This window comes from Armigeres subalbatus, chromosome 3, assembly GCF_024139115.2.
Source record: "Armigeres subalbatus isolate Guangzhou_Male chromosome 3, GZ_Asu_2, whole genome shotgun sequence".
NCBI classification, from domain to species: domain Eukaryota; kingdom Metazoa; phylum Arthropoda; class Insecta; order Diptera; family Culicidae; genus Armigeres; species Armigeres subalbatus.
The window spans coordinates 257,604,769-257,632,380 of record NC_085141.1 but is presented as its reverse complement, the minus strand read 5'-3'; the positions used below and the strand labels follow the sequence as shown (position 1 = coordinate 257,632,380).

Here is a 27,612-nt window from a genome sequence, read left to right as displayed (position 1 = left end):
TTCAAATGAATCTATTGTACTTTATTGCTTTTCATATAGTTACACTTCCTTTTCAGAACGTTTTATTAAGCTTCATATCATCAGTATGATAAACAAGCACATCCTTGAAGTACATATTCTTGGTGAAGAAGTAGGAGAAGTTGATTTCACGGTCGAATGGGAACCCGAATGGCAAGTCATCCACGTACTTCGATCCAGATCCGACTCCACAGCTGTAGGTATAGTCATAGGTGGAGAACTGCTCCACCTTAGGCGCATAGTATGGGGTCACAATGAAGTAGAACGTCAACTCGTAGCCGCTTGGAAGGCCCTTCGGTAGCAAAAGTCGATCAGGGAATCCACAGTGCGCCTCAGACATATCCAGAACAAAGTTGTCTTGTCCGTTGTACGCCGTCATGATCTTCTTGTACAGATCACTGTAAGTGGTGCGGTCGCGAACGCTCCAGTAGTAATCACGAGAATTACGGACAATGGTATTTTTGCCAACAACGAAGTCATACACGTACTGATCGACCTCAACGAAATATTTCTTGAGGTACTGCAGTTGATTAAAGTCGTAGAATTTCGGTCCCATATATAGTCGAACCACACCCTTACCAGCGTATTCGGAAGAGATGTCCATGGTATAGGTGAATGGCTTGTGGTTGATGCGTTTCTGGCGAGCTAAGACTGAAAAATCGAAGAACTTGTCCGAAGAAAAGCTCATTGGAATTACGTTACTGATGTCGGCATCGAAATACTCAAAGTAGGTCATCAACTTATCGAACACAACATTTTTGATTTCAACTCCCTTGTAGCTCAGCTGATCGACGGTATAGTATGGCAAATAGCTCTTAAATTGCCAGTAGTAGCTGAGCATTTTGTAGTACAACTGGTAGAAGAACGGATCACGCATCGAGGTTTCGAATTGCATTAAAGCGCTTGGCCACACCTTCGATCCACTGTAGAAGTAGTCAGATCCGCTATACAAAAATCGAGCGTATAATTCGATGGACTTGTAATAATCCGCATCATAACTGTCATGATTGGCGTTGATTAGGTTTCCAAGGTAATCAACAGATTCTGGTTGACGGAAGTCAATCTTGGTTCCATCATCGAGATACATGTAGCCCTGATCAATCACCTGCCTGATTCTGGTTTCGTAGTCCTTAAGAATATCAAACTTGTAGTATTGATCCTTGGGAACCGAATAGTAATCATTACGTCCATAGAAAGGCAGTCCATTCCAATAGCTGAGTTTTGGGTAGTAGCCGGTCTTTATAGGTTGATCCCAGCTGAACTCTTCGATTGGTCCCAAAAAGTTAACTTGACGCTCTAGATAGTAACGAGCGATAAGCTGTTGGTACATATATAAATACAACTCTCCACGACGATCCTTGAACAGATTGAATTTGCTCTCTCCCAGGAAGAATGGGTATTCCAACATGAAATAGTAATAGTAGGAGTTGAGTCCAATATCTTCGGTGAAGTAGCTCAGCTTGTCTTCGCCGTAATAATCTATCGGGTACACGGCGGTGAAGTTGGAGTAGACTACATTATATTTCCCATTACTGGCAAATCCAAATTTAGGCTCATAAATTTTCTTATACAAGGCCTCCTGTACCACGTCGGTGTTGAAGAAGTAATACGGATAGATCTCATAGATTGCTGGTAGCACGATTCCATTCAGGTCGGGACGATGGAAAGCGGCCATAGTCAAGGCATAGATGAACATTCCCTCGCTAATGTTTTCACGAGCCCACACAACGTTCTTGTAGAAGGTGTCCCAATCGACACTGTTGTAGAAGAAGTTGAACAACAGATAGGTTTGCTTCAAGTAATCTTTGTTATAGATTGTGAAAACTTCTCCCTTTGATAGAAAGCCAAGTTTATATTCATCGAAAAACTCGGTGACTTCATTGTAGTTCTAAAATAAGATTATAACTGTGAGCAAAATGGTAAGCAGAATGTTGGTTTTATGTCTCACCGTGTATTTAGATTCATCGATTACCCATGTCTTGGTGTATGGGATGTATTCCTCGTACTTAAGAGGTAGATGGATGTTACGAAACACCTCGAAGAAGAACTTCTGCTTCACCAAAAATTCTTTGTCAGCTTTATAATAAAAGTAGAAGTTAAATAAAATTAAATTTTCTTGGTTGCCTTATTTTTTGGATATTGTACATACCGTATGTGGATCCTGTTACCGGTTTCCCAACGGGAACGTAGGCTGCACTGGCCAATGCGACCAGGCACAGTGCAATCGCAGCAACCGTCAGTCTCATCTTGTCCTCTCCTGTACGGGCTCAACTGTGAGCATGCCCTGTCGAATGGACTGGCAGAGGCTTATATAGTACCTTTACTTTTGAATTATCATTTAGTTAGTATGTTCTCTGAATGTGATAGATTAGTACCTGAGTTATATATTTGTACTTCTTGCACTGTAGAATTGCAATTTTGATAACACGCAGCAGCGATAACCATGTGTTATTTTGACTGCAACTTGATAATGACCTATTGATGAACACACTATCGAATTTGCGGATGCTGGTTAGTAACGAGTCAAGGAAGTGAGGGATCAATCGTGAATTAAATACAGCAATATGCAAATAGAGCAGTTTTTAGAATAAATTCATTTTTCGCTTTCTGGTTGCCCAGTAAACTTTGAATTTTCGGGGAGTGAGATTACGGCGCAAAAAGTAAAGCAACAAAACTCCTTCGGATTGCGAGTCGTAATATTAAAATAGTAATTTTTGCAATTCCGGATTATAATACCTGGTATTATAGTTCGTGTTTAAGTGATAAACCAGCCTACTTTTCCATACTAAAGAAATCGGCACTTCAATGACATTATTCAACTCAAATTAGTTGCATAATAGTAGTTTGTGCAACTAGTTGCGCACGGTGTCCTTATGAGGAAATATTATTTTTTTAAAACGAGTTGCACACGCTTTTTTTGCAATGAAGAAAAATGGGTCTCAATATGTTAAATATGTACCAAAATGGTACAGTCTAACTTAATTCATATTGTCATTCCTGCCAATAAATCATGTTGCTGCAGAGAACAATAAGGTTCCATAAATATAACTTCTTCTTCTTCTACATTCCAACTGGAATTTTGCCTGCTTTCAACTAGTGTTCTTTTTAGCATTTCCTCAGTTATTAAATGAAAGTTTTTCTATGCCCGCCAGTGCATGAGTATTGAGTACGTATCTTGTATGGCAAGAACAATGGATACACTATGCTCAGGGAGTCGAGAATGTTTTCCAAATCCTAGACAGAATCAAGAATTGAACTCGCCATATCCGGATTGGCTATCCTACGCCTTTGCTCGCAAGGCTACCTAGAGACACAGCATACAAATTTAAAAAAGTGTATAAAGAACGCTACAGAAAACGTTTGGGTGGTGCTAAACTCATTTTGGGCTGTCCATATACCATCACGTAGACAGGTTCTGATCAGTTTCAGATACCCCTTCCCCCAGCGTGGACATCGCTCATATAAATATTCAAACATTTGTATGAACCGTGCACAATCGCCATACATGCCATGCCCTTAATTGTTCTCGTGGTATATGGACAGCCCCTTTGAAACGAAAAATGTATGTATCGTTTTTTTACTTGATTTTAGACATCTCAATTTTTACTGAAGTCATTTTAGTCGGCACCTCATTAAAGTGTCTATTACTTCACCGGATAAACACCAATCTTGTTACCGCTTTCAGCATTGAAAAGGGGATCAAATTTTGTGGGTAGGTTTCATAGCTCAGTCAAAATTTTGGTAACTATAACTCTTGATAATATGATAATATTATAAGCTATTATAAAAGAAACAACCCTAATCGTAAATAATGCACAGGTTTGCTATATAGGGTAAGACGGTATAATATGCCCCCTAAGGTAATATCTATGACAACTTTTTACTTTATTTATGCAAACTTTAGCATAGCATAGTTACGGTGTACTTCGTAGATTGGACACTAGTGATACTCATGTTTTTCTTTTGAAATCCTTATCCAAATTGCTATCAGAAATCAAGGTGGGTGTAATCCTTGATTTTAATCTAGGATACAAATCACAAAATCATGAGGATAACTACTCCTGGCCACGCCCATCTTCACCGTAACTTGGGAGGGGAAGGAAGTGTTGATGTAGTACTTACTTAACGAGAGGCCCCCGACTCAGCGACACCCTCATAAGTACCACGGAGTTGGATATTGGGGAAGGTATTCGTTGGGTCAGGATTTGCCTGTAGCTGACAATATGACCGTGGTAGATCTTACACCGTAACACACCACGCAAAGGTGTCTACCCAGCGTTACGATCGGACAAATCGACGTTTGAATCTTTGTTTACAAAATCACATACGTCCTTTTGAATAAGTACCCGAGATTTGTTAAAATTTCTCGCCATTGCTAGCAAATCGGATGAGCAATGAGTGATTTTGAAATTAATATTTTGACCATAACTCAGTGGCGTCGCGTGGAATAATTGAGAACCTGTTCAAAAATGTTCAACAATCAAATATCATTCTTAATAACCCTTCAGCACGTGCGCGGTGTGGCGCCACTCGTCGCTAGCACGCTTTGTTGCCATAGGCAACGTTCTTGCAACAAATGGTGCCCTACCAAATAACTATGACTGGCGTCACCGGTGACCATCGGAAAAATATCTTTATAAAGCTCACTTTTCGTTGTTGGCCGTTAGCAAGGGAAAAGCATCATGCAACCATTTGATAACCAATAAGTTTTCATTGAAAGAGTAAGGTTATGCACATCATTACAGCTATATTTGAGCCACATATGAGACATCCACATGCAGAGACATCCTCGAAATATATGAACTTGAACAAACAATATTGAAATAGAAGAGAACTACGTTCAAATAATTATGCTGAACCAAGCTGCTCCCCACGAACTAAGTCAAATATGTAACTGTTGTTACTGGCATTCGTATCATCTGTAGTTTTGTATTCCGCGCATAGTTGAACGACAGGAGAATACCTATGTCTTTTGCTCGTTCAAATTTGAAGTTGAACGAGTTGCAACGAAATGCGAGAAGGTGTCGATATTATGCTCGCAGTGCACTTCGTTCCCAAACAGACGAATAGAGAGAAAATTTTCCTCACAATTCTCTCTCATATTTTCTTCCTCGTTCACGTCGTAAACTTGAACGAACTGCGACGCCGTTTCGTTGCAAGGTTTGTTGCATCGCTTCGTGTTCTACGCGTAGGTGGGCAGAGACAAAAAAAAACACGTGTTTTGATGCAGGAGTGTCTTTTTGTGCATTGGTAGGATACAAACAACCGAACGCCTAAATACAAAAAGGAAAGCTAAATGTTTGCCTATGTTTCAAATGTGTTGACTGGTTCAGAAACAAAATTGAACGTAGCTGTTGCAACAGTTTTCTGCCAACCGGTGCAACTATGTTTTTGAACACAATATCAAAATATAATCTTCATTAGTTGGCCTACCTGTGCAATGAACAGGTTGAACAGGCCGACCAGACGCCACTGCCATAACTTCTGATCCCATAGTCCGATCCGGCCAATTTTCAATAGGAAATAATAGGACAGAATTTTGTCTGCAACCAACCGGTTGAGGGTAAGTGTAAGAAAAGTGAGCTAGACATTTTTACGCACTTCTTCATAAAAGAACCCAGAATAATCCACCTAGCGGTGATGGTGCCTTTCAGGGGGGTCCCGATCGGTCTAATTTTCAATAGGGTCTAACCTGGGTGCTGCGGATAGAGCCGCTTTTCTGCTCTCAAGCAAGTAGAGGGATAGTTTGAAATCACTCCCATAAGCAAAATTATTTTGCAGTTACTTAGCTGTCAAGCATTTCCCGCTCTTCGAATTCTCTTTCTGCTGCATGAGGGCGCTCAAATGCGCGAGACTCCACGTGACTTTATGATGGTTTACACATTGGCGTAACTACAGGGGGCTAGGGGGGGGCTATAGCCCCACCTAGAATCAAGTTAGCCCCCCCTAGAATTTCTACGACTTTGCATGAGTACTGTACATATCTAGTACAAATAATGTATTCTTATCATATCTCTCTACAGTGAGTTTAATATATTTTATCATGTTTTCTAACTTCGAAAAGTTGATATATCTTTGGTTATGAATGTTAAACACGAAGGATATTACGCTACCTTGATTCTCAGCCACACATATAATTGGTTAAGGTGAATTGCGTACGAATCTAATTTCTAAAGTAAGTTACACTTTCGGAGGAACATAACTCCAAAACACAACTCGTTTTCAGTACGCACAAAATTGTTTTTAGATGTGCTTATCAGCTATGAATTGACATTTGTGCTGCCAAAATGAGAGATAGGACGGGTATTGTTATAGTCATTTTGGGACTTTGTCGAGAGAAATGTTGGAGTTGGAACAGTATTTTCATACTGATTCAATGCTGATTGAATAAATAATAGAAGTAACAGACTAATGCTACGTTTTGACAGGGCAAGTGAATTGAACAACTCAGTTGAATTCAATTGTCTTGCCAAAAGTTGAACATGTTCAACTTTCTTTTCGTTCAAGTGAATTGAATTAAGGTGTTTACACGTTCAGTTCGCGTTCGATTCAAGCGACTTGCTCAATTCACTTGCCTTGTCTAAACATAGCATAACAGAACAAATACAATGGCAGAGATTTAAATTGAATAAAGAATATACAAGTAAAATAATAAACTGCCCGTAATATTTAGACAACATGAAAAAGACAATTGAGCAGAAGACACAAGATGCTTAGGTTACCGAAGAATTTCTAACAAATCTTGACTTTTATTTATCAGCAAATCATTGATTCTTCAAGATTTTTATGTTTACATTGCGTTGCATTGCATTGCGAGTATTTTTTTTAAGTGTGCATATGACCTCTAGCTTTCCAACATAACCTTTGAAGATGCATGGCATTTCTGGAAGGATTGTCAGGAGAAACCTTTCGATAATGTGATTGCCAAGTACAACGTATCATATGCCTGTAATAGCAGACTAATCATATGCCTGTAATATCAGAGTAAACCCTGAAATTTGAAGGTTAGTTATACTATCGACAGACATATGATTTCTGTACAGTGATACACGTACCATGTTGTACGCGTACAGCAGCAGGATGACACATATTTTTTTACCATTCGTTGTGTTACTATAGTATTATTTGCGTTACATAAAGATTTTTCTTACAAAATAATAAAAATTTATTTTCCATTTTTACATGACCTGTAAATATATTATTAAAATGGAAATAGGGGGAATGACGGCTTTGGCAGGTTTTATTCTATTATTGGTAGGGTTTTTTTATGATTGACAATGCTCAAATTTGGCCTAAATATTCTTTGCATATCAAATAATATTGTGGCCAAATTTCATAAAATTTGGTCGACAAAAACCACCCTGACAATAATAGAACAAAACCTGCAAAACCTTCCTCCTACATACTTTATTAAAATCCGGCCTTTTGCTGATTATTTTAAACATTTTTATTGTTGTTCAAAACACACTTGGTGAATTTTCGATTGATGTAAAGAAACACTACTATCTGTAAAATTGCTAAAAAGTAAATTTGTCGTTATCAAAATTAGGGTAAATCACTACTTGGGCCTATGGACCCGATTCCCGGCTCACTGCACAGAAAACTAATGATTTAAACTGTTTGGAAGTCGTAGGTTTATGGTTGATAATTTTTAAAAAGTCTTTCATTTATTTTTCACAATACTCAATATTTTTCTATCACTTGTTTTACTCCTAATTGATTCAATTGTAGAAAATAAAAATGTAGAATTCAAAATTTCACTCTCCGATGCCACACCGCTGAGCCGGAGTGATTCTTTCCACTTTTACAAAACGGTATTATCGAATAAACACCTACCTGAAAATCGTCACAGTGAACGATACAACCATTGCATGAAGCTGTTAATCACCACACCATAATTCTAAATACCCGCACTTCAATTATTCTTATTTGTTCGTTTCACTAGAACTTATTTAAACATACTAGAATACATTTTAAAATGTATTCACAAACCGAACAAAAATTCACCTCGGCCCAAGAACTTCTAGCCGCACCGTGCTGCCAAAAGGCCAGGATTATAAAAATGATCTTTCATCGTTAATAGGAAAATTGTCTAATATGTTGACGTTATCATGTTATTTATAGTTCTCTCGATTTTAAAAGGTGAAATAAATATTGTTTTAAAGTATTTGGAACAAATTTGGATGAGTTTATATATCTTCTCAACCAAATAAAAATGATTATGAATAATACCATCTGGCATCTTGTTGTCGTGGAACGTGCATATTTTTGTTTACATCGCATTTTCTACCGTCCCGAGAGAGAATGAGAGTAAAATGTTGAGAGATTGAGTGAAATTTTGCTTAGGCCGGGAACTGGATTTTTTGTATGCCGGATTGGCAATCGCTATGACTGAAATGAGTGCTGCACCTCGTTCATTTAAATCAAATAAAAGCTTCTTTGAACGATATTTAGCACGAATAGCTATTTTTCAAGCAGAAGTGAACCCCAATGCAGTATTATACAGCCTACAAATTTCAGAAAAAGTTGCTTCCTGTCATAAATATCAATTAAATAATGCAGTCGTACGCATGTTAGGCCGGGAATGGGGTAAGAAACCCTATCATATTACAATATGTACAGCTTTTTTGATTATTGGTATTGACAAAAAATGTAAAATCCCTATTTACGCCCAAACAAAATCCCTATTAAAACTGTTCCCCCTCCAATCGTGGAAACTCTTCGATATGCAAAATTTTCTGGCATTATCCGTTGTCTTACAAAATATGTAAGTATTTATTATTATATTCTTTATTATCGTGATTTAAAAAAAATGTAAGTGTTCAGTCTGAACAATCACTGTGATTTTTTTCATTCTTCGGATTTTGAAAGCGTTTTCCTAACTTTGTAGATCTTTGCTAATTTAAGGATACTCCAAAAGGATTACTCACATTTTCTGATATCCCATTTTCTTAGATTCTACCCAAAAAACATTGGAGGTGGGTAAATCGATTATATGGCCAAAAGTAGTCTTTTTCGGCTAAAAAACGTTGATTTTTCAGTACATATACGGAAATGGCCTAGATTCTCAAAATTATTTGAACCTCCATTCTCCAAGTTCAGTAGACCCTCTAGAGTGTCCAAGATTTCTTTTTTCTCCTGGTTTTTCGGATGTGGGCCATTTTTTTAATCCAATTTCTTACGATTTCCATAGTTCATCTAGAATTTACTGATTTATCATGTGGTAATGCGAGACATTCTCCGGGCAATTCGGATCAAGCAGGCTGAATCAGTGAATCCAGGACTGTAATATTAAAATTAGTAAAAGGATTGATGGAGATATCCGTGCTGTTAAGTATTACTTATTGTAGGCGATGAAATATTCATTTAATTGTTGGGAAATAATTAGTTCAAATATAAATAGAAAATATGTTGACGTTTCCTTTTTATAAGAAATATTTACAAGAAACTAAGAAAAAAGATCAGCGTTCCAGACTTGTCTGAAACTCAGAATTCAAAAAAGCTGATAATAGCAAAAGAAAATTATTTAAGGTCATCAAGTATAACCAGGACAAACAGTTACAATATTTTATAAGTATATGCCTACTGAACAAATCATTTAGTAAATTCAGTGATATGATGTGGCATATAAATTTGTAAAATAAGTACCTAGTTTGAACTAAAATGGAATATACAAATATATCGCCGACGAACACGTTCATTGGTCGTTTTCATATTCCAACAAGAAAAAACTCATTTTTCTTATTATGTTTTAACGTCAGTGATGGGTAGTGACCGCAACCAGATGGCGCCATTGTATGCGTTACTAGCATTGCTTGCATTCAAATTTGCTTTGCGCTGTACCTGTAACGTTGTATACAACGGGCGCAGAGCAGGGTACGTATCAGCGTAGAATCATCATTGCTTGGGTAATACCAACGTGATTCTGGGTGACAGATATATGATTTTATGCTGTACAGTGATTTTCGCATCATATATCTGTCACAAGTATTACGTTACCTAAAATGTTAATGAGAAATAAATTGAAATTATTTCTAATCTATATACATAAAAATGAATTTCTGTCTGTCTAAACCTCATAGACTCGGAAACTACTGAGCCGATCGGCGTGAAAATTTATATGTAGAGTTTTTTAGGCCGAGGAAGGTTCTTAAGTTGGTTCGAGCCCCCTCCCCTCTTTGGAAAGAAGTGCTCCAATACAAATAAAACACCAATTTTATCATAACTCAAGAATTAATCAAGCAAATGAAACCAAATCTAGCATGTGAAGGTTTTCGAAGGGAAGATATGTTTCTGTTGTGGTTTGAAACCTATCCCCTTCTGGAAAAGGGGGCTTCCAGACAAATGAATCAGCAAATTCTGCATAGTTTAGGCGAAACGAAGTTTGTCGGGTCTGCTAGTGGATATATAAAACTCGAAAGTCTTATGTATCTGAAGCTCTTATGTTTTCTACGTACCATGAAATTTCTAGATTTTTATGTCAGAGCTGTTCAAGTCGTTACTGGATGTATTGAAATAGCGGTTTGGTAGGCCAACTTACGGACAGTTGAACAAATACAATAACTTTTTGTGATTGACTGTAAGAATATAAAAAAGTTAGCCCCCCTAGAATTTTTCCTTAGTTACGCCAATGGGTTTACATACATTCCTGCTCCAGTCAGCTGTTTAATCTCGTGAAATTTTGTAACGAGTGCTTTTTCAATGCATTCTTACTAATTTTTCACTCGAAATATAATGTGAAAATATTTGTTACAAAGAATGCAAAACTCAAACTAAGATTATTTTTATATTTTTTTCCAAATAATAACAATACTTCTCAATATAAGATCTGAAACGTACATAACCACGATCTTTAATGTTTGGCTCCGACATAATAGAAACTTTTGGCTTCAGTCTGACAACCAAATCGATTCTATCCGCACCACCCAGGGTCTAACTAGGCCAATCTGCGTCGATTGCAACTTGTTGCGAGAAAATCGGATAATCTTCTTCTTCTATCTTCTTCTTCTATATACATAAAAATGAATTTCTGTCTGTCTGACCCTTATAGACTCGGAAACTACTGAACCGATCGGCGTGAAAATTTGTACGCAGAGGTTTTTGGGGCCGGGGAAGGTTTTTAAGATGGTTCGAGACGCCTCCCCACTTTGGGAAGGGAGGCTTCCATACAAATAAACCTTAAATTTCTGCATAACTCGAGAACTAATCACATAATAAATCAATTTAAGGCGAAACGAAGTTCGTCGGGTCTGCTAGTGCTAAGTACAAAAAAGTTTGTCTCACATTTTTTGTACACATACACACACATACATAGTACATACAGACATCATCTCAATTCGTCGAGCTGAGTCGATTGGTATATAACACTTTGGGTCTCCGAGTCTCCTATCAAAAGTTCGGTTTTGGAGTGATCCTATAGCCTTTCCGTATACTTAGTATACGCGATAGGCAAAACCAGATTAATCCACCTAGCTGCGATGATGCCTTCCTCGGGCATCGTAAAATGTATTGAAAAATTCACATAAGAAAGGTAGAAAAAGCACTTATGGGGAATAGATCGCATTTTTTCTATCATTTTATATGTTTTTGCTTCAAATACTATGCATTGTCACCATTCTCGAAGAAAAAACCTTTTTTTTTTGTTTTTTTTTTCACAAAAACAATGATTTTTCAATAATTCCGAAATGCAATGTCCAGCAAAGCGAGCTAGACTTTTTCACTCGTATTTTGTATTTTGGCCTCAACTTCTGATCCCATAGTCCGATCCGGCCAATTTCCAATAGGAAACAATAGGACAGGGTTTTGCGTCGAAGGCAATTTGTCGAGAGCAAATCGGTTAGGGGAAAGTGCCTAAAAAAAGGGCGAGACTTTTTTACTCGTTCTTGGAGTAAAAAAAAGTATTTTGGCCATCACTTCTGATCCCATAGTCCGATCCGGCAAATTTTCAATAGGAAACAATGGGACAGTATTCTGCGTTGAATGCAACTTGTTGCGAGCAAATCAGTTAAAGGTATTCCGTGTATAGTAGAAAATCGAAAACTTGTTTTCAATAAAATGAAATATCTGCAGTTATCAGACGTCGCAACTCATTTCTGATTAGTGCGCATGATAGTACGTCCATGCGTGCATGATGCGCACTACTAATGAAATATTTCAAATCGTTGCGACTCGCCGCGCAGCGCGAGTGCTCAATCGCGCGGTCCGGTTTGGTGGCGGCCCGACAATAAGTGCCTGAAGAATTTGCGAGTTTTTTCGCACATACATACATACACAGTAGGGTGGCTCAAAAAACACTTTTTCAAATTTTTTGATGGGCTTCTTGCGGTTTTCTGCATAACATTCTGTATAAAATTCTTCAAGATCTGAATGAGTATCACAGTTCTTTATCGTAAATTGTGTAGTCCAGCTGCAATTTACTGTTTTTGGATGTTTCTGCATACATTTTTCCATATAAACCTACAACGAGTTTAGCACTGCCCAAACGTTGACCGATTTGACTGAAATTTTGTCCAGAGCATCAGGGCATCAAATAGAACCGAATAAGTGGGCGGCCCATCAAAAAAATTGAACAAAGTTTTTCCCATACTAATTTGAGCCACCCTAATACACAGACATCACCTCAATTCGTCGAACTGAGTTGATTGGTATACAACACTAGAGTAGAGTAGGGCAAGAGTGCGCGTGGGGTAAGAGTACGTTTTCGATTTTTTGAAGGTATAAAAAATATAAACTAGCAGCACTGCATCAGTTTGATAGGTATTCTGACCAACTATTTTCATGTGTAATTGTAAACGATTTGAACAAACAACAAGGGAGATATAAAGATAGTTAATTTTGTGGTCATTTTGCTAAAAATAATTGTGTTTTCGCAACTAGTATTCCATAACCATTAGGGTGGCTCAAATTAGTATGGGAAAAACTTTGTTCAATTTTTTTGATGGGCCGCCCTCTTATTCGGTTCTATTTGATGCCCTGATGCTCTGGACAAAATTTCTGCCAAATCGGTCAATGTTTGGGCGGTGCTAAACTCGTTTTAAGTTTATATGGAAAAATGTATGCAGAAACATCCAAAAACAGTAAATTGCAGCTGGACCACACAACTTACGATGAAGAACTATGATACTCATTCAGATCTTGGAGAATTTAATACAGAATGTTATGCAGAAAACCGCAAGAAGATTTGAGTTTGCCCGGCTAAGTTATTAGCATTTCTCTGCAGTGGGGTTTGAGCAAATTTCGTTTCTTTTACCTTTGAAAAGAAATAAATTCACCCCTACAACACTCCAGTAAAATGCTAATATCTTTGCGTAATAAACTCTAATCTTCTCGCGGTTTTCAGCATAACATTCTGTATTTTATTTTACAAGAACTGAATGAGTATCATGGTTCTTGATCGTAAATCGTGCCGTCTAACTGCAAATCACTGTTTTTGGATGTTTCTGCATACATTTGTCCATATAAACTTCCAACGAGCTTAGCACTACCCAAACGTTGACCGATTTGGCTGAAATTTTGTCCAGAGCATCTGGGCATCAAATAGAACCGAATAAGAGGGCGGCCCATCAAAAAATTTGAAAAAGTGTTTTTTGAGCCACCCTAATAACCATTTATACGTTCAATCAGGTGACCTTTATACCATTTCGATAACCTATTGTATAGAGTATTTTATGGTGCAGAATGTTAATTCGGTTGGTTTTCCAAGAGGTCAAACCATAAACTGAATACATTTTTGAAGCTGTGGGGTAAAAGTACGCAGGAACGTTTAGGGCAAGAGTACTCATGTGAATCTTCAAATTCTATTGTCGAATCGGTATCTCCGGCCGAAGTAAGACTATTTCCAAAGCATAAAGACCACCAACAAAAAAAAGGAATAGAAATCGAAAATTATCACAAGTTCTCCTCTTAAGGATAAGTTATTTGGTGTTAGAAAGGACTTGGCGTACAAAGCACTGAAGCAAAATAATAAAATTGTATTTGGTATTGTTTTACACCTCAATATAGTCCGAAAACACAATTTCATCTAAATTATAATCCTTTAATCAAAAGAAACATCCATAAATTATGGAACGCTGAGCTGGGAGGAGTTGCGAGATGTATGACGATTCATAGAATTTTTAGAGAATTCGGTGGGGTAAGATTGCGGTTTTTACATGTCTTGCAATAAGGGTTCTACTGAAACGGATTAAAATAATTTCAATATTTTTTCCACTGGGTAACATATAGGAAGAGTATACGAATCGTCGAAATTGATATGATATGCAGAAGCTTGATTCATAAGAGCTACATGATCGATTAAAAACTAAGTGCGTACTCTTGGGCCCTCCTTAGCCGTGCGGTAAGACGCGCGGCTACAAAGCAAGACCATGCTGAGGGTGGCTGGGTTCGATTCCCGGTGCCGGTCTAGGCAATTTTCTGATTGGAAGATGAAGAATAATAAGAAGAAGAAGCGTACTCTTGCCCCACTCTACTCTATGGGTCTCCGGGCCTTCCATAAAAAGTTTGTTTTTGGAGCGAATATATAGCCTTAGTATACGAGAAAGGCAACAATATTACAGAAAACACGTAATGAAGCTTTGTTGAACAGCCGTGAAAAAATGGATTTCAACAAGTACCTGGGCAAAACACCCCACCGTAACCAGAAACGTTCCATAGCCCTTCGTTAGTATTTTACAAACCCTTATGTACTTGGCATTAAATATAAACATTAGTCCATTTAAACAGGTTTGAATTACATTTTGATAGTTTCCATATAATTTGGAAGCAACTGCTGCCGAGCTTGCCGCGCTTGTGTCCAGTAGGTAAGGGCATATCGCCCTGCCTACACGGGGGCGTTTTGACAAGTGAAACATCTTTTCATAAACCCAGAATAATCCACCTAGCGATGTTGGTGCCTTTCTCGTGCAAAAAATACAAAAAAAAAATAAATGAGTACTTTTTAGCGTTCATTGAGCATAAAAAATAGTATTTTGGCCATAACTTGTGATCCCATAGTCCAATTTGGCCAATTTTCAATAGCAAACAATGGGACAAGATTCCCCGTCGAATTTCAAGTTATTCGGACAATGCTAAGTTCCAAAAAGTGTATCTACAAAATGTATACGCATACACACACACACCTCAGTTCGTCGAGCTGAGTCGATTGGTATATAACACTATGGGTCTCCGGGGCTTCTATCAAAAGTTCGTTTTTGGAGTGATCATATTGCCTTTCGGTACACAAAGTTGTACACGAGAAAGGCAAAACGTTACATGCAGGTAACTACTTTCCTTCGATGGGACTCGAACCCACGACCCTCACTAAGGGTCGAGTCCCATCGAAGGAAAGTAGTTATGTCGAATACATTTTGCAAATCATAATCTTCCACATAATGTACAGAACACCGGCAAATCCTTCAAAAATGCCGTGAATACCAGGTCCCAACGCATCATCTGTTCGTTGATTTCAAGGCGGCATACGACAGTATAGATAGCGTAGAGCTATGGAAAATTATGGACGAGAACAGCTTACCTGGGAAGCTTACCAGACTGATCAAAGCAACGATGGATGGTGTGCAAAACTGTGTGAAGATTTCGGGCGAACACTCCAGTTCGTTCGAATCGCGCCGGGGACTAAGACAAGGTGATGGACTTTCGTGCCTGTTGTTCAACGTTGCGCTAGAAGGTGTCATGCGGAGAGCCGGGTGTAACAGCCGGGGTACGTTTTTCAACGGATCCAGTCAATTTATTTGTTTCGCGGATGACATGGACATTGTCGGCCGAACATTTGCAAAGGTGGCAGAATTGTACACCCGCCTGAAACGTGAAGCAACAAAAGTTGGACTGGTGCTGAATGCGTCAAAGACAAAGTACATGCTTGTGGGCGGAACCGAGTGCGACAGGGCCCGCCTGGGTAGCAGTGTTACGATAGACGGGGATACCTTCGAGGTGGTCGAGGAATTCATCTACCTCGGATCCTTGCTAACGGCTGATCATCTCAGCTCATCTGTGGAAGTTGGGCCTACTACGGGCTCCAGAAGAAACTGCGGTCGAAAAAGATTCGCCACCGCACCAAATGTGTCATGTACAAGACGCTTATAAGACCGGTTGTCCTCTACGGACATGAAAAATTGACAATGCTCGAGGAGGACTTGCAAGCACTCGGAGTACTCGAGAGACGGGTGCTTAGGACCATATTTGGCGGTGTGCAAGAAGACGGTGTGTGGCGGCGAAGAATGAACCATGAGCTCGCCCAGCTCTACGGCGAACCCAGTATCCAGAAGGTAGCTAAAGCCGGGAGGGTACGATGGGCAGGGCATGTTGCAAGAATGCCGGACAGCAACCCTGCAAAGATGGTGTTCGCTTCCGATCCGGCAGGGACGAGACGACGTGGAGCGCAGCGAGCAAGATGGGCAGACCAGGTGCAAAACGACTTGGCGAGCGTGGGGCGTATTCGAGGATGGAGAGATGTGTATTGTGGCGTCAAATTGTTGATTCAGTGTTATCTGTTTAGATGTAGACTAAATAAATGAAAATGTACAGAACATTGTGAATTAATGTCCAAGTCGGGAGGTCAAATACCCGGAGGTGGTGGCTGGCCCCATGATTACTTCCGGTCTTTTACTATACTTAGTATAGTAATAGTCAAGCATTCGTTGTACATATGATTAATATGGGGGGTAAGCGTGAAGAAATGTTGTAGAATTTAAAAAGAAAACGAATGTTAAGACCAAGTGCCACTGGATGACTCCAAACGGGCCAGTATAATGTGGGGTAGTCAGGGTTTAACTAAATTAGCTAATAGTATAACTTATTTTGCCACGCAACAATTTCAGTATAGGTAATTTGTTTCTACGAATCAAATTTCTAAAAGTAAGGTTTTCAGCATTACTTAGCGCAAGAGAGGGTTTAAACTCTGCGTTACATTGCATTTTTTTCCCCCGATTCGGTGCATTATTATGAGTGATCAGCACTCATGGAACACATTGTTTAACGCGGATGTCAGCCGGGATCGCTCAGAGTGTAAGATTTAGTGTAATTATTATAATTATTTTTGTTTTTTAGGCATCAAATGTTAGGAGCATGTTTTCAGCGTCACACAGCCCAGGAGAGGGTGTAGGCTTTGCGTTGTAATGGTATATAGTGTGGGCCGTCCTTGATTGGGGTCCTGTGGGTCGCATGTAGTGGCTGTACTCGGGGCGGTTGTGTGTTGAGGGCGGTTTCGGGGCAGTTAGGATTGAGTTTTAATATAGACGGATGTAGGATTGAACAAGTTATAAACTTCAGGGTTCATATTGTGAGGACTATTGACAGCCAAAGCGTTGAGGATTATCTTTTGGTTGGGAACTGAATTAATTTATCCGATTTGGAATCCTAGATTGAATAGTAGGTATATATGGACAATAATAGAAACTATAATACAGTTATCGTTTTATTTTATTAAGTATTGATGATATGTTTTTAGTTAGGTTATATAGCAGATATGCATGTGTGATAACCATTAATAAGGCAGAATTATAAGAACTGTATTTTTGTCTTTGTAGTAAGATTAATTACTTACTAATGTTTTGCGGGCTGGCGAGTGAAAGCGGCCCAATTCTTTTATCTACCTCTTTCCAGACGACCAATGATGAAGAAGACTTCCAGACTTCAAGAAAATCATATAGTTCCGGTATCAGCAGTGGTATTCATAACTAATACTACCTACAACCACCGTCAATACAGGAAGTCTGTGTTCATAACGAGAATACTTCAAGGACAATCCCAACATCCTCTGTGAATTGCAGATAAGTATTGCGTTTATATTTTAATTGCACTGAGCTCGTTCTAATCTGTTCGGTGAATGAATTGACTTGCCACATATTTAAATACATCGTGAATAATCAATATCATTAGTAAATTTAAATATTCCCGTAGATTAGAAAAGCAAGTGCATACATTACTATTTTATGGCAACATATCACAGCGAAATGGGACCCTTCGGAGCCTTGAGTAAGATCTCGGTCCGGTTGCATCTAAGGAGATCTTAGTGCAGTGCACACCGGACGTGTTGCCCAGTAGACGTATCGCTCAGCGGTATTTAAATACAACGCAGATAGGCTATGGTCAGAGGGTGCGTTGATATTACCAGATTACCAGATTAAGTCGGGAGGTCAAATACCCGGAACATAGGCAATTAACTTTGATTGAGCAGCAATTTTATATCATATTAACTGAGAAATATTATTTTGTTAATGATATGGAAATGCTAATATCATCTTCCAAACTTAGACGTACATGTTCATGATAGAATTAGAGGCGAAAGTATAGAATTGATAGTTCCGTGAGAATATGGCAGGCAGGAAGAATGTTTTTATAGAAGTCGATTTGAAAGCGAGCGGAGGGCAATATTTGTGATGGCACATATCACACGACCATCCTTCTGCCAAGCTCCCGTATGAAGGGGGAGGGAAGAATATCAGTGTGGAAGCTGATATATCTCCACTGGCAAAAGGAAGGTGGTTTGATTTGCTCATATGCCATCGCGTGCGGAAGGATTTTCTATCGACCAGTACTGTCTCCAAATTTCTAATATGACATCAGCATCTAGTCGAAAAGGATTTTTATTGCACAGTTCTGTTTTCTCATTGCGTCAGTCTCGTCGCAACCAACTTGGCTGCCTCGGAGAGAACAAAGCCATGTGCCAATGTGCCAATAAGCCAAGCCAAGTTGGTTGGCCAACATTTGGGAGACTTGATCCCCTTTCTATGATATCTACGCAATATATTCTCCTGTCAACCCTTCATCAAATTTGTCAAATCTACAACAAATTAGAAGTCTGAGAACATGTAAGAGGTGAGCCAGTCTAGGGCTGGAAGCCTCTGAAATAAAGACAAAAATATAATAATAATTGTTATGAAAAGTTGTTCAAATTTTGAGTAGCCAATAAAAAAATCTTTAGGAAGGTCAAGACATACAAACCGCCCTGCAGAATAAATAAGGTTGTCAATCCAAAAAATAACTCATCACATGAAGGTCATTTGTCAAGAGGATCTATGTATACTAAAAAATACGCGTGAACAAAACTTTTTTAGTTCTCGATAAAACAGGGGGTTATCAAGTCTCCCCACCTTCCCCTACGAGTTTTGTTTTACGATTTTTCGGATTTCATGCGACCTTTTGGTTTTGTATGCGGATACACAAATTATATCTTTTAAACTGCTTGAAACTTCTACAAGCCATTTGGACTGAAATGGTTTTAACAGTATTACGATTCACATTAGTACATTTCGCACAAATTCGAAGGTGGTACAAGCCAAGACTATTGTATGAGAGTAGCAACACTTTCATCCGTTACCACAGATATTGATTTGGGACTAATCGCTATCTTTTAGATGGAAGCAATGCACTCTCCAATAGTCGAGATTTTTCCTGGCCACGTCCTTGTGAATGCTGAGGAACGGAAAGGATGGTTAGTTGGACACCTACTTAAGAAAGATGCAGAGAATTCTACGACCTCTCATAGGTGCCATGGGAGGTTTTTGGATTGTTAGTGTTGAAGGTTTAACAGTAGGAATCGTTCTGGTAGAGCGTGAAACACAGAAAGAACTAATATAGAAACACAAAGTAGGAAAGGGACGAACCTGGAATTGAACCCACGACCTCCTGCTTATAAGGCAGAAGCGGTAGCCACTAGACCACCGAGCGTCGTTTTAACAGTATTACGATTCACATAGACATTAATTCGCTTACCTTAATTTTTCTGGAAATTAAGCTTACAACATTTTGAAATAACAAGTGGAATGGAACTACATTTTAATCCTCTTTGAAAGCCATTGATGAAATTTCGGCGAAAAAAATTGTTTTATTTTTAAAAATCGACATATGTACTCAAGTGCATGGTATGCATTGGCCCAAATTTTTGGGTTCACCCACTATATGGTGAACCGACCATTAGTTTCCTGATGAGTTTTAATTCAATTTTTGCTGAATTTTGACTGAAGTACTACGGCTCTTGACTTTTTTTTTAGAAACTTCAATATATATTGCCTACTTCATGGCTAACTGTCAGCAAAACACACTGACAGGCCTGGTAGCGAGTTACTTTTTAGTGACTTGGTCACTATTTTGAGTCTAGTCACTAAAAAGTCACTATTTGCATCCAAAAGCCACTAAATTCACTATTTTACAGAAAATGGTCACTAAAGTCACTATTTTTGCATTGCCTGTTGTAAAAAAGCTCAAATTAAAAATTATTTGTACCTTTTATTATCAACCAAATAAATGTGAAAACGGACTTGGGTGTCATATGCCAACTACTTCTACCTCTTACGCAGAAGGTCGTGGGTTCAATACCAGGCCCCTTACATTTCTTCTACTTTGTATCTTTCCATAAATTTCTCATGTTGTAGCAATTGCTAGAACTGGAAATGGGCTTTCATACCGTTTCCATCTTCTATCCTCTACGTACATCTTTACTAGTTCTAGCGGTTATATTTGACAAATTCTAGCGGTTCGATATGAGCGAAAAAGCTCGTTTCTGTCGTCCAATTTAGTTTAGATATACCACCCTTTCCTCACTACCACATTGGCAACCCGTTAACCAAGACGAACCTATGCCATAAAAACCTAACCCCCAGATTCCAATAAAATTCCGCATGAACTCGAGGCGAGTGCAGAGGTGTTCTCGGCTTACAGTGACTGCATCATCAATTTCTTCCCACCCCCATGACCGTGAGGACGTGGCCAGTGCCGTTATCGACCATTTAATATACTAGATCTCTCGGACTGTGCACATTGAGGTTGGAGAGCAAAGCCCATGCTTTCATCCATTGGTTCTCTGTGCAATTGTGATTGCTCTGGTCAATTACGGAGTAGCAACTACGAAATGCACGCTCATCATGCTCATGATCAACCAAATCAAATGTGAATCTGGTAGCAATATATTAAATTTGGGAAATATGCACCCAAGAAGTTCCAAGTGTGTTGTGAAAATCGTGAGGTTATTTCCGATTCATGTCAACTATGATCTTTTTCTTCAGGAATGGAATTTCTTAAAATGTGATAAGCGAACCTCAAGAAAAAAAGGACAGAATTTATGAGTATGTAGTGGTATCAAAACCACCCCGAGCAGCACATGCCAGGAAAAAATGGTTGCAGCAACTTTACAGTGGCAAAACCTGGGCACATATGAGTTGTCGTAACCCATGTGCAACACGCGTGCTGCTAGGGACGTCTGCTGCGAGAGTAATGCCCTACGGTGAGAAAGATAGTGAACAGCTTCAGTTTCATCACATGACTATGATGTTTGATATTTCTCAACGTCAAGGAGAATAATGAGCGATGAGCGCGTCGTTGCTAGAAAGTACATTATGATTGTTAAATCCGTTTATCCGTCGAAACAAATTTTGTTTTGCTCGAGATTATTTGGCCACCCTTTAATTTTAATATTCCTTAACATCTGCCAATTAGAAATTGAAGTAAAGGATTATCAAAATTTTCCTCAGTTCATTCGTGGAGTTCAAAATCTCATAAACTTTATTTAAATTAAAATTAAAACATAGTTTAATAACAGGTAAAATCATATTTTAATTACTTTATATTTTTCTAACAAATGGTCTTACCAAAGATTTATAAGCTTTGTGAATCCAAATAGTTCCGTCAAGCAATCACAGATAAAAATATGTTGTGATTTTAAATGTATTTTCATGCACATATTTGGAGCATGCATATAAACGTAACTGTCGGGGATAGGCCAAATGCTAAAGTAGATCAGCACTGGTAACCCTAGCGAATGAACGTGGAAACACCGAGAGACGACGAGAGTGAGATCGAGATGCAAAAAGGTTAGAATCAAAGATGGTGTCAAGTTCGACGGTCGGAAAATAAATGTCTTTAGAAAGTGTACGACTATTTCTGAGTTATTGTTTTTATTGATGATCCGACATAATTGGCGACGAGGAAGAAAAAGGAGTGCAGTGAGAAAATTGTTTCACCTGTGAAAAGTGCATTAGTAGGACGAAAAAGGAAAACGATTCGTAAATTCACTCGCGTCGGTTTTGGAAGGGCGGAACACCCAAGCCCATAAAAATAAAGTGAGGTTATAATTGCTTCGGCAGCTCAGTTTTTATTCTGTGCTACAAGAGATAATCGAGTTTCGACGTTCAGAAATCATCAAAGGGCGGAGGCCCAGAGAGGTTAGGTTTGCCTTGGAAGCAATGTGAGTACATGAATAGAAGAATAGAAATGAACGAAAGAATACAGTGAGTGGTGGTTCCCAATGTTTTTTTCATTGCCAAACATCAAATACATATATAAAATTGTATTATTGTTGGGTGTAATCTGGCACGGTGAAATGAGTATTTTAGCAGGATGATATAATAATATTGATCACAGTTTTAAACCAGTATTTGAACGGCAGTGCAGGTGAGTAACTATACTTGTATTTCACTAAAGAATTTTTATTTTACTGAGAAAGAACTGGTGGAAGGTTGTGTACCGGAACGGAAAACGGAAGTAACCGTCGAATTAGCTGAAAATTGTGTATCACATAAAATGGTGTAATGTTGTTTTCGCGTCGATGGTTATGTACCTAAATGTTGCTTTGACGTTGGAAGGATAAACGAAATTTGAAAGGTTGTGTACCTAAATAGAGGTTGTGTACCTAGCGATTTGGTATCTGAATTGTGATATACCTTTGAGATGGTTGTGTACCTCGTCATGGTTATGTACCACGTTATGGTTGTGTACCATGTGATATATTGCTGGTTGTGTACCGAAAGATGGTCAGTAGAGCATATGGAATAATGAAATACAGGAAACGTATTATATTATTTAAAATGTATGGGTTTTCCATGCGAAAAGGAGTAAAATCCCGGTCATTGAAATAGCTTTTGCTGCTAATATTTATATAAAGGACGTACAAATAAACAAATTAGAAAAATCCTTGTGTTTTATTACCCTTTTTACTTGGTAGTATTGTTATTTATATTTATATACATGTGATGAAAAACATTGGGACCACATTGACTCACAATTTTTAGAATTATATTTTTCTAAATGGCGTATTCCGCTTTGATTGCAAAAAAAAAAAACATGTTTCACAGGATGTCATCATACAGCCGCATTAAGCCTTTCGATGTCTCTTCGGAAGCTAGCAGTCTTCCTGGTGAATGGGAATTATGGAAAAATGATTTGGGTCGTTCTTCCTTGCTCAAAATGTCGAAACACAGCGCGATAAGCGTGCGCAATTAGCGTATCTTGGTGGGCCAGGACTTCAGGAATTGTTACGCCATTTGCCCGGGGTTAATCAAGTCCCACATGTATCGAATGATCCACCATATTACGACGTTGCAATTAAAAGCCTGAATGATTATTTTGAACCGTTCCGTCGCAAGACGTATGAGCGGCACATCTTTCATCAGATTGTACAAAACCCTGAAGAAAGATTTACGGATTTCGTTATGCGTTTGCGAAAGCAAATTTCGAGGTGCAATTACAATGCGTGCGTTGTGGACGAACTAATTGCTGATCGCATCACGCAAGGATGCAAGTCGCAGGAACTTCGGACAAAACTTCTTCAGAGAGATCGATCGCTTGAGGAGATCGTTGCGTTAGGAACCAGTATGGCTGAATCGTGGGATCAGTCAAAGAAGCTGGTAAAACCCAATACACAAACAAGACCTGAATTCGAAGTTCATTCTGTAGCAAAACCGCCTTTCCGTTCGTTTACTCATCGAAGAGCAACCAACTCACCTGGTTTTCAATATCGGAAGCAGTCTGATCGCCAACAGAACAATTTCAATTGCTACGGTTGCGGTCGGCGAGGTCATGTTCAAGGAAGCATCGAGTGTCCGGCAAAGCAGACTAAATGTGCGGCATGTGGCAAACTCGGTCACTGGGCAAAGAGATGCTATGCTGCAAGGCAAGGGTTTAAGCGCCGTGCCAATGACAATTCCTCAGAACCACAAGCCAAACGTATTCGCGCGGTGCAGGAGGAGATTGAAGACGGTCAATCGAAAGATTTTGTGTTTTATGCGATGGGTCGAAACGTTTTCAACTTTAAGGTAGGTGGAGTGGATATCCCCATGACGATCGATTCCGGCGCAGATGCTAACATTAAGCGGGAGTGAATGTTAGCGATGCTACTACTAAAATTGACAGATCACTTATGGCATACGGGGCCAAGCAGCCATTGAAGGTGGCTGGATCATTCACCTCCGACATCCAAGCAGGCAACAACAAAGTGGGAGCGAAATTTTATGTTGTTGAGGATGGTCAACGCTGCTTGTTAGGTGATCAAACAGCCAAGGACCTACAAGTTCTTAAAGTTGGATATGACATTGAAGCAATCGACACACAACGCTGCAGCCCGTTTCCAAAACTGCGAGGTGTGGAGGTAGAAATACCGATCAACGACCAAGTACAGCCAGTGCAACAGCCGTATCGACGTCCACCAATTGCGATGGAAGAAAAGATTGAGGAGAAACTTCGAACACTGCTAGAGCTCGACATCATCGAGCCTGCTCCAGGGCCATCACCATGGGTGTCACCTGTGGTGCCCGTGCTTAAAGATTCCGGAGAAGTTCGCCTCTGTGTCGACATGCGACGGGCTAATCAAGCGGTCCTCCGGGAAACACACCCTTTACCGCTTGTAGATGAGTTGTTGTCGTCAGTATCGGGGGCAGTACTGTTTTCCAGACTTGATATCAAGGATGCCTATTATCAGGTGGAGCTGTCCGAAAGGTCAAGACCGATTACAACATTTATCACCAAGTATGGACTATACAGGTAGACCTGCGTATTTTAAAACACAAAAATAAGTGTTTTCGTTTTATATTGATTTTCAATAAAGTTGAATTTGTATGCATAAAATATGTTTGTATTTGCACATTTAGGTATAAACGCTTGATGTTCGGGGTCAGCTGTGCCCCTGAAATATTTCAGAAAACAATGGAGACAATTACAGCTGGCCTCGAAGGAGTTATCGTATACCTGGACGACACTATCGTGTTCGGCTCTAGTAAAGAGGAACATGATAAACGATTGGCAGCGGTGTTAAAGCGGTTCTCGGAATATGACATTCTACTCAACGAGGGAAAATGCATATACGGTGTAGAATGCTTAGAATTTCTTGGTCACGAATTATCAATCTCCGGAGTTCGACCGACTGAAGATAGACTTTCCGTAATTCAAAATTTTCGGGAACCACAGAATATATCAGAGCTTCGTAGTTTCCTGGGGATGATTTGTTATGTTGGCCGATTCATTCCAAATCTCGCATCGAAAACTGAACCATTGAGGCACCTGCTCCGGTCAGGAGTTCCGTACAGATGGACACAAAAAGAAAGCCTAGCGTTTGACTCAATCAAAACAGCTATATCACAAATACATCATCTCGGGTTTTTCAATCCTAAAGACCGAACCAAGCTTATGACGGACGCTAGCGCAACAGGACTAGGAGCTGTACTTCTTCAAGAAGATTCAAAAGGGTCAAGTCGTGTGATTTCATACGCCAGCAAAGCTTTGACTGACCTGGAGAAGAAGTATTTCCAAACAGAGCAAGAAGCATTATCTCTTGCTTGGGGCGTAGAGAAGTTTCGCTTGTACCTGCTGGGAGTAAAATTCACACTGTTAACCGATTGCAAGGCTCTCAAGTTCCTATTTAGTCCAAAATCTCGGCCTTGTGCTCGAATAGAGAGATGGGTTCTAAAACTACAAAACTATTCGTATGATGTTGAGCACATTCCAGGGTCTGCCAACCTTGCTGACGTTTTTTCGAGACTGTGCGAACAATCTCCCGAGCCTTTTGATGAAAAAGGAGAGGAGTACATTCGGAATGTGGTGGCACAATCAGTCCCCATCGCAGTCACATTACAAAAAGTTAAGGAAGAAACGGCTAGTGATGAGGAGCTTCAACAGGTACTAAGGTGTCTTCAATCAGGGTCAATAGAAGGACTGCAAAAAGAATACAAACCGTATGCAGATGAGCTTTGTAGTTTCGATGGTGTTTTGCTAAGAGGTAGTCGACTGGTGGTTCCTTTTAAACTACGCGAAGAAGTTTTAAGTGTGGCTCACGAGGCGCATCCGGGGATTGCGGCTATGAAGCGTCGCCTGCGTCAAAAAGTTTGGTGGCCGTGCATCGACAAGCAGGTTGAGCAAATTGTGAAGAAATGTAAGCAGTGTATACTTGTTTCTTCTCTTGGGCCACCGGAGCCTTTAAAGAGTACTAAAATGCCCGAGAAACCATGGGTTGATATAGCGGTTGATTTCATGGGACCACTCCCTTCGGGCCATACACTGTTCGTGCTAGTGGACTACTACAGTAGATTCACAGAAACAATTGTTATGAAACAAATAACGGCGAAACGCACAGTACAGGCTCTGCATGAGACTTTTAGCAGATTTGGAGTGCCTGAAACTATTAGGTCGGATAATGGACCACAGTTTGTGAGCGAGGAAATGCGTTTATATTGTAATGAATATGGTATAACACTGAGGAAAACAACGCCGTACTGGCCACAAGCTAACGGTGAAGTGGAACGGGCGAACAAAACAATATTGAAACACCTTAAGATAAGTCAACAGACAGCAAGTTCGGATTGGATGTGGGACCTAAGATCATTTTTATTAATGTATAACTCAACTCCACACGCAACAACAGGGGTGGCACCTTCAATGTTGATGTTCAAGCGATTGTTCCGAGATAAGCTACCCAGCTACAGTGAACAACCCAATGGGGAGGAGGAGGAGATATTAGATAGAGACAGGGAAAGGAAACAGAAAGATGCTGATTATGCGGATGGCAAACGTCATGCAAAGACCTCAGATATTTCAGAGGGGATACTGTTGTGGTGGAACGAGCTGTGAATGAGAATAATCACTCGAAAACATTTGCACCCGAAGAGTATACAGTGACAAAACTAGTAGGATCAGAAGCAACGGTTAAATCTAATACTTCAGGACGAGTGCTGCAAAGAAATGTGGCGCATCTGAAGCCACTCCTGTACCGGAAAATTCATCAAACAATGATTTATCTGGCAATGTACCAACTGAGTTCCTTTCTTCGAAACAAAATAACAGAAATGAAGCGGGAGCCGAATTTAGTGGAATACGAAAGGATATGAGATCGAATCGAGGTTTGCGGATGTTACGGAGACCAGGATATCTGAAGGATTACCACACTGACACAGTATACGACGTTTAAAGTAAAGGGGGGATGTCGGGGATAGGCCAAATACTAAAGTAGATCAGCACTGGTAACCCTAGCGAATGAACGTGGAAACACCGAGAGACGACGAGAGTGAGATCGAGATGCAAAAAGGTTAGAATAAAAGATGGTGTCAAGTTCGACGGTCGGAAAATAAATGTCTTTAGAAAGTGTACGACTATTTCTGAGTTATTGTTTTTATTGATGATCCGACAGTAACTTTCAATCAATCTCACCATTCTTTCAAATCGAAATACAGGCATACCTCGATAGTACGTACACCTCCGTAATTTTAGTGTACGTACTATCGAAGCGTACGTACTATCGAAGCAAAAAAATACTGAGCAAAAAAAATTGTTTTTGCCTTTCTATTTATTTGGGAGTGGTGTAATGTTTATAAAACCTCTCGGAAGCCAAAATTTCGATAGAAG

At 39.4% G+C, this 27,612-nt stretch overlaps 2 protein-coding genes across 2 annotated transcripts; one reads left to right on the top strand and one right to left on the bottom strand.

Moving 5' to 3' along the window:
* On the bottom strand, positions 1-2,336 carry LOC134219180 (hexamerin-1.1-like). Its single transcript, XM_062697884.1, has 3 exons — positions 2,168-2,336; positions 1,967-2,094; positions 1-1,906 (listed from the first exon to the last, which is right to left on the bottom strand). Exons 1-3 carry the CDS (start codon positions 2,262-2,264, stop codon positions 53-55), a joined length of 2,079 nt encoding a protein of 692 aa, XP_062553868.1. The 5' UTR covers positions 2,265-2,336; the 3' UTR covers positions 1-52.
* A 23,869-nt stretch (positions 2,337-26,205) lies between these two features.
* Positions 26,206-26,841, top strand: LOC134222426 (uncharacterized protein K02A2.6-like). Its single transcript, XM_062701575.1, has 2 exons — positions 26,206-26,566; positions 26,636-26,841. The coding sequence occupies exons 1-2, from the start codon at positions 26,206-26,208 to the stop codon at positions 26,839-26,841; spliced, it is 567 nt and encodes a 188-aa protein (XP_062557559.1).
* The last annotated feature ends 771 nt before the right edge of the window (positions 26,842-27,612 follow it).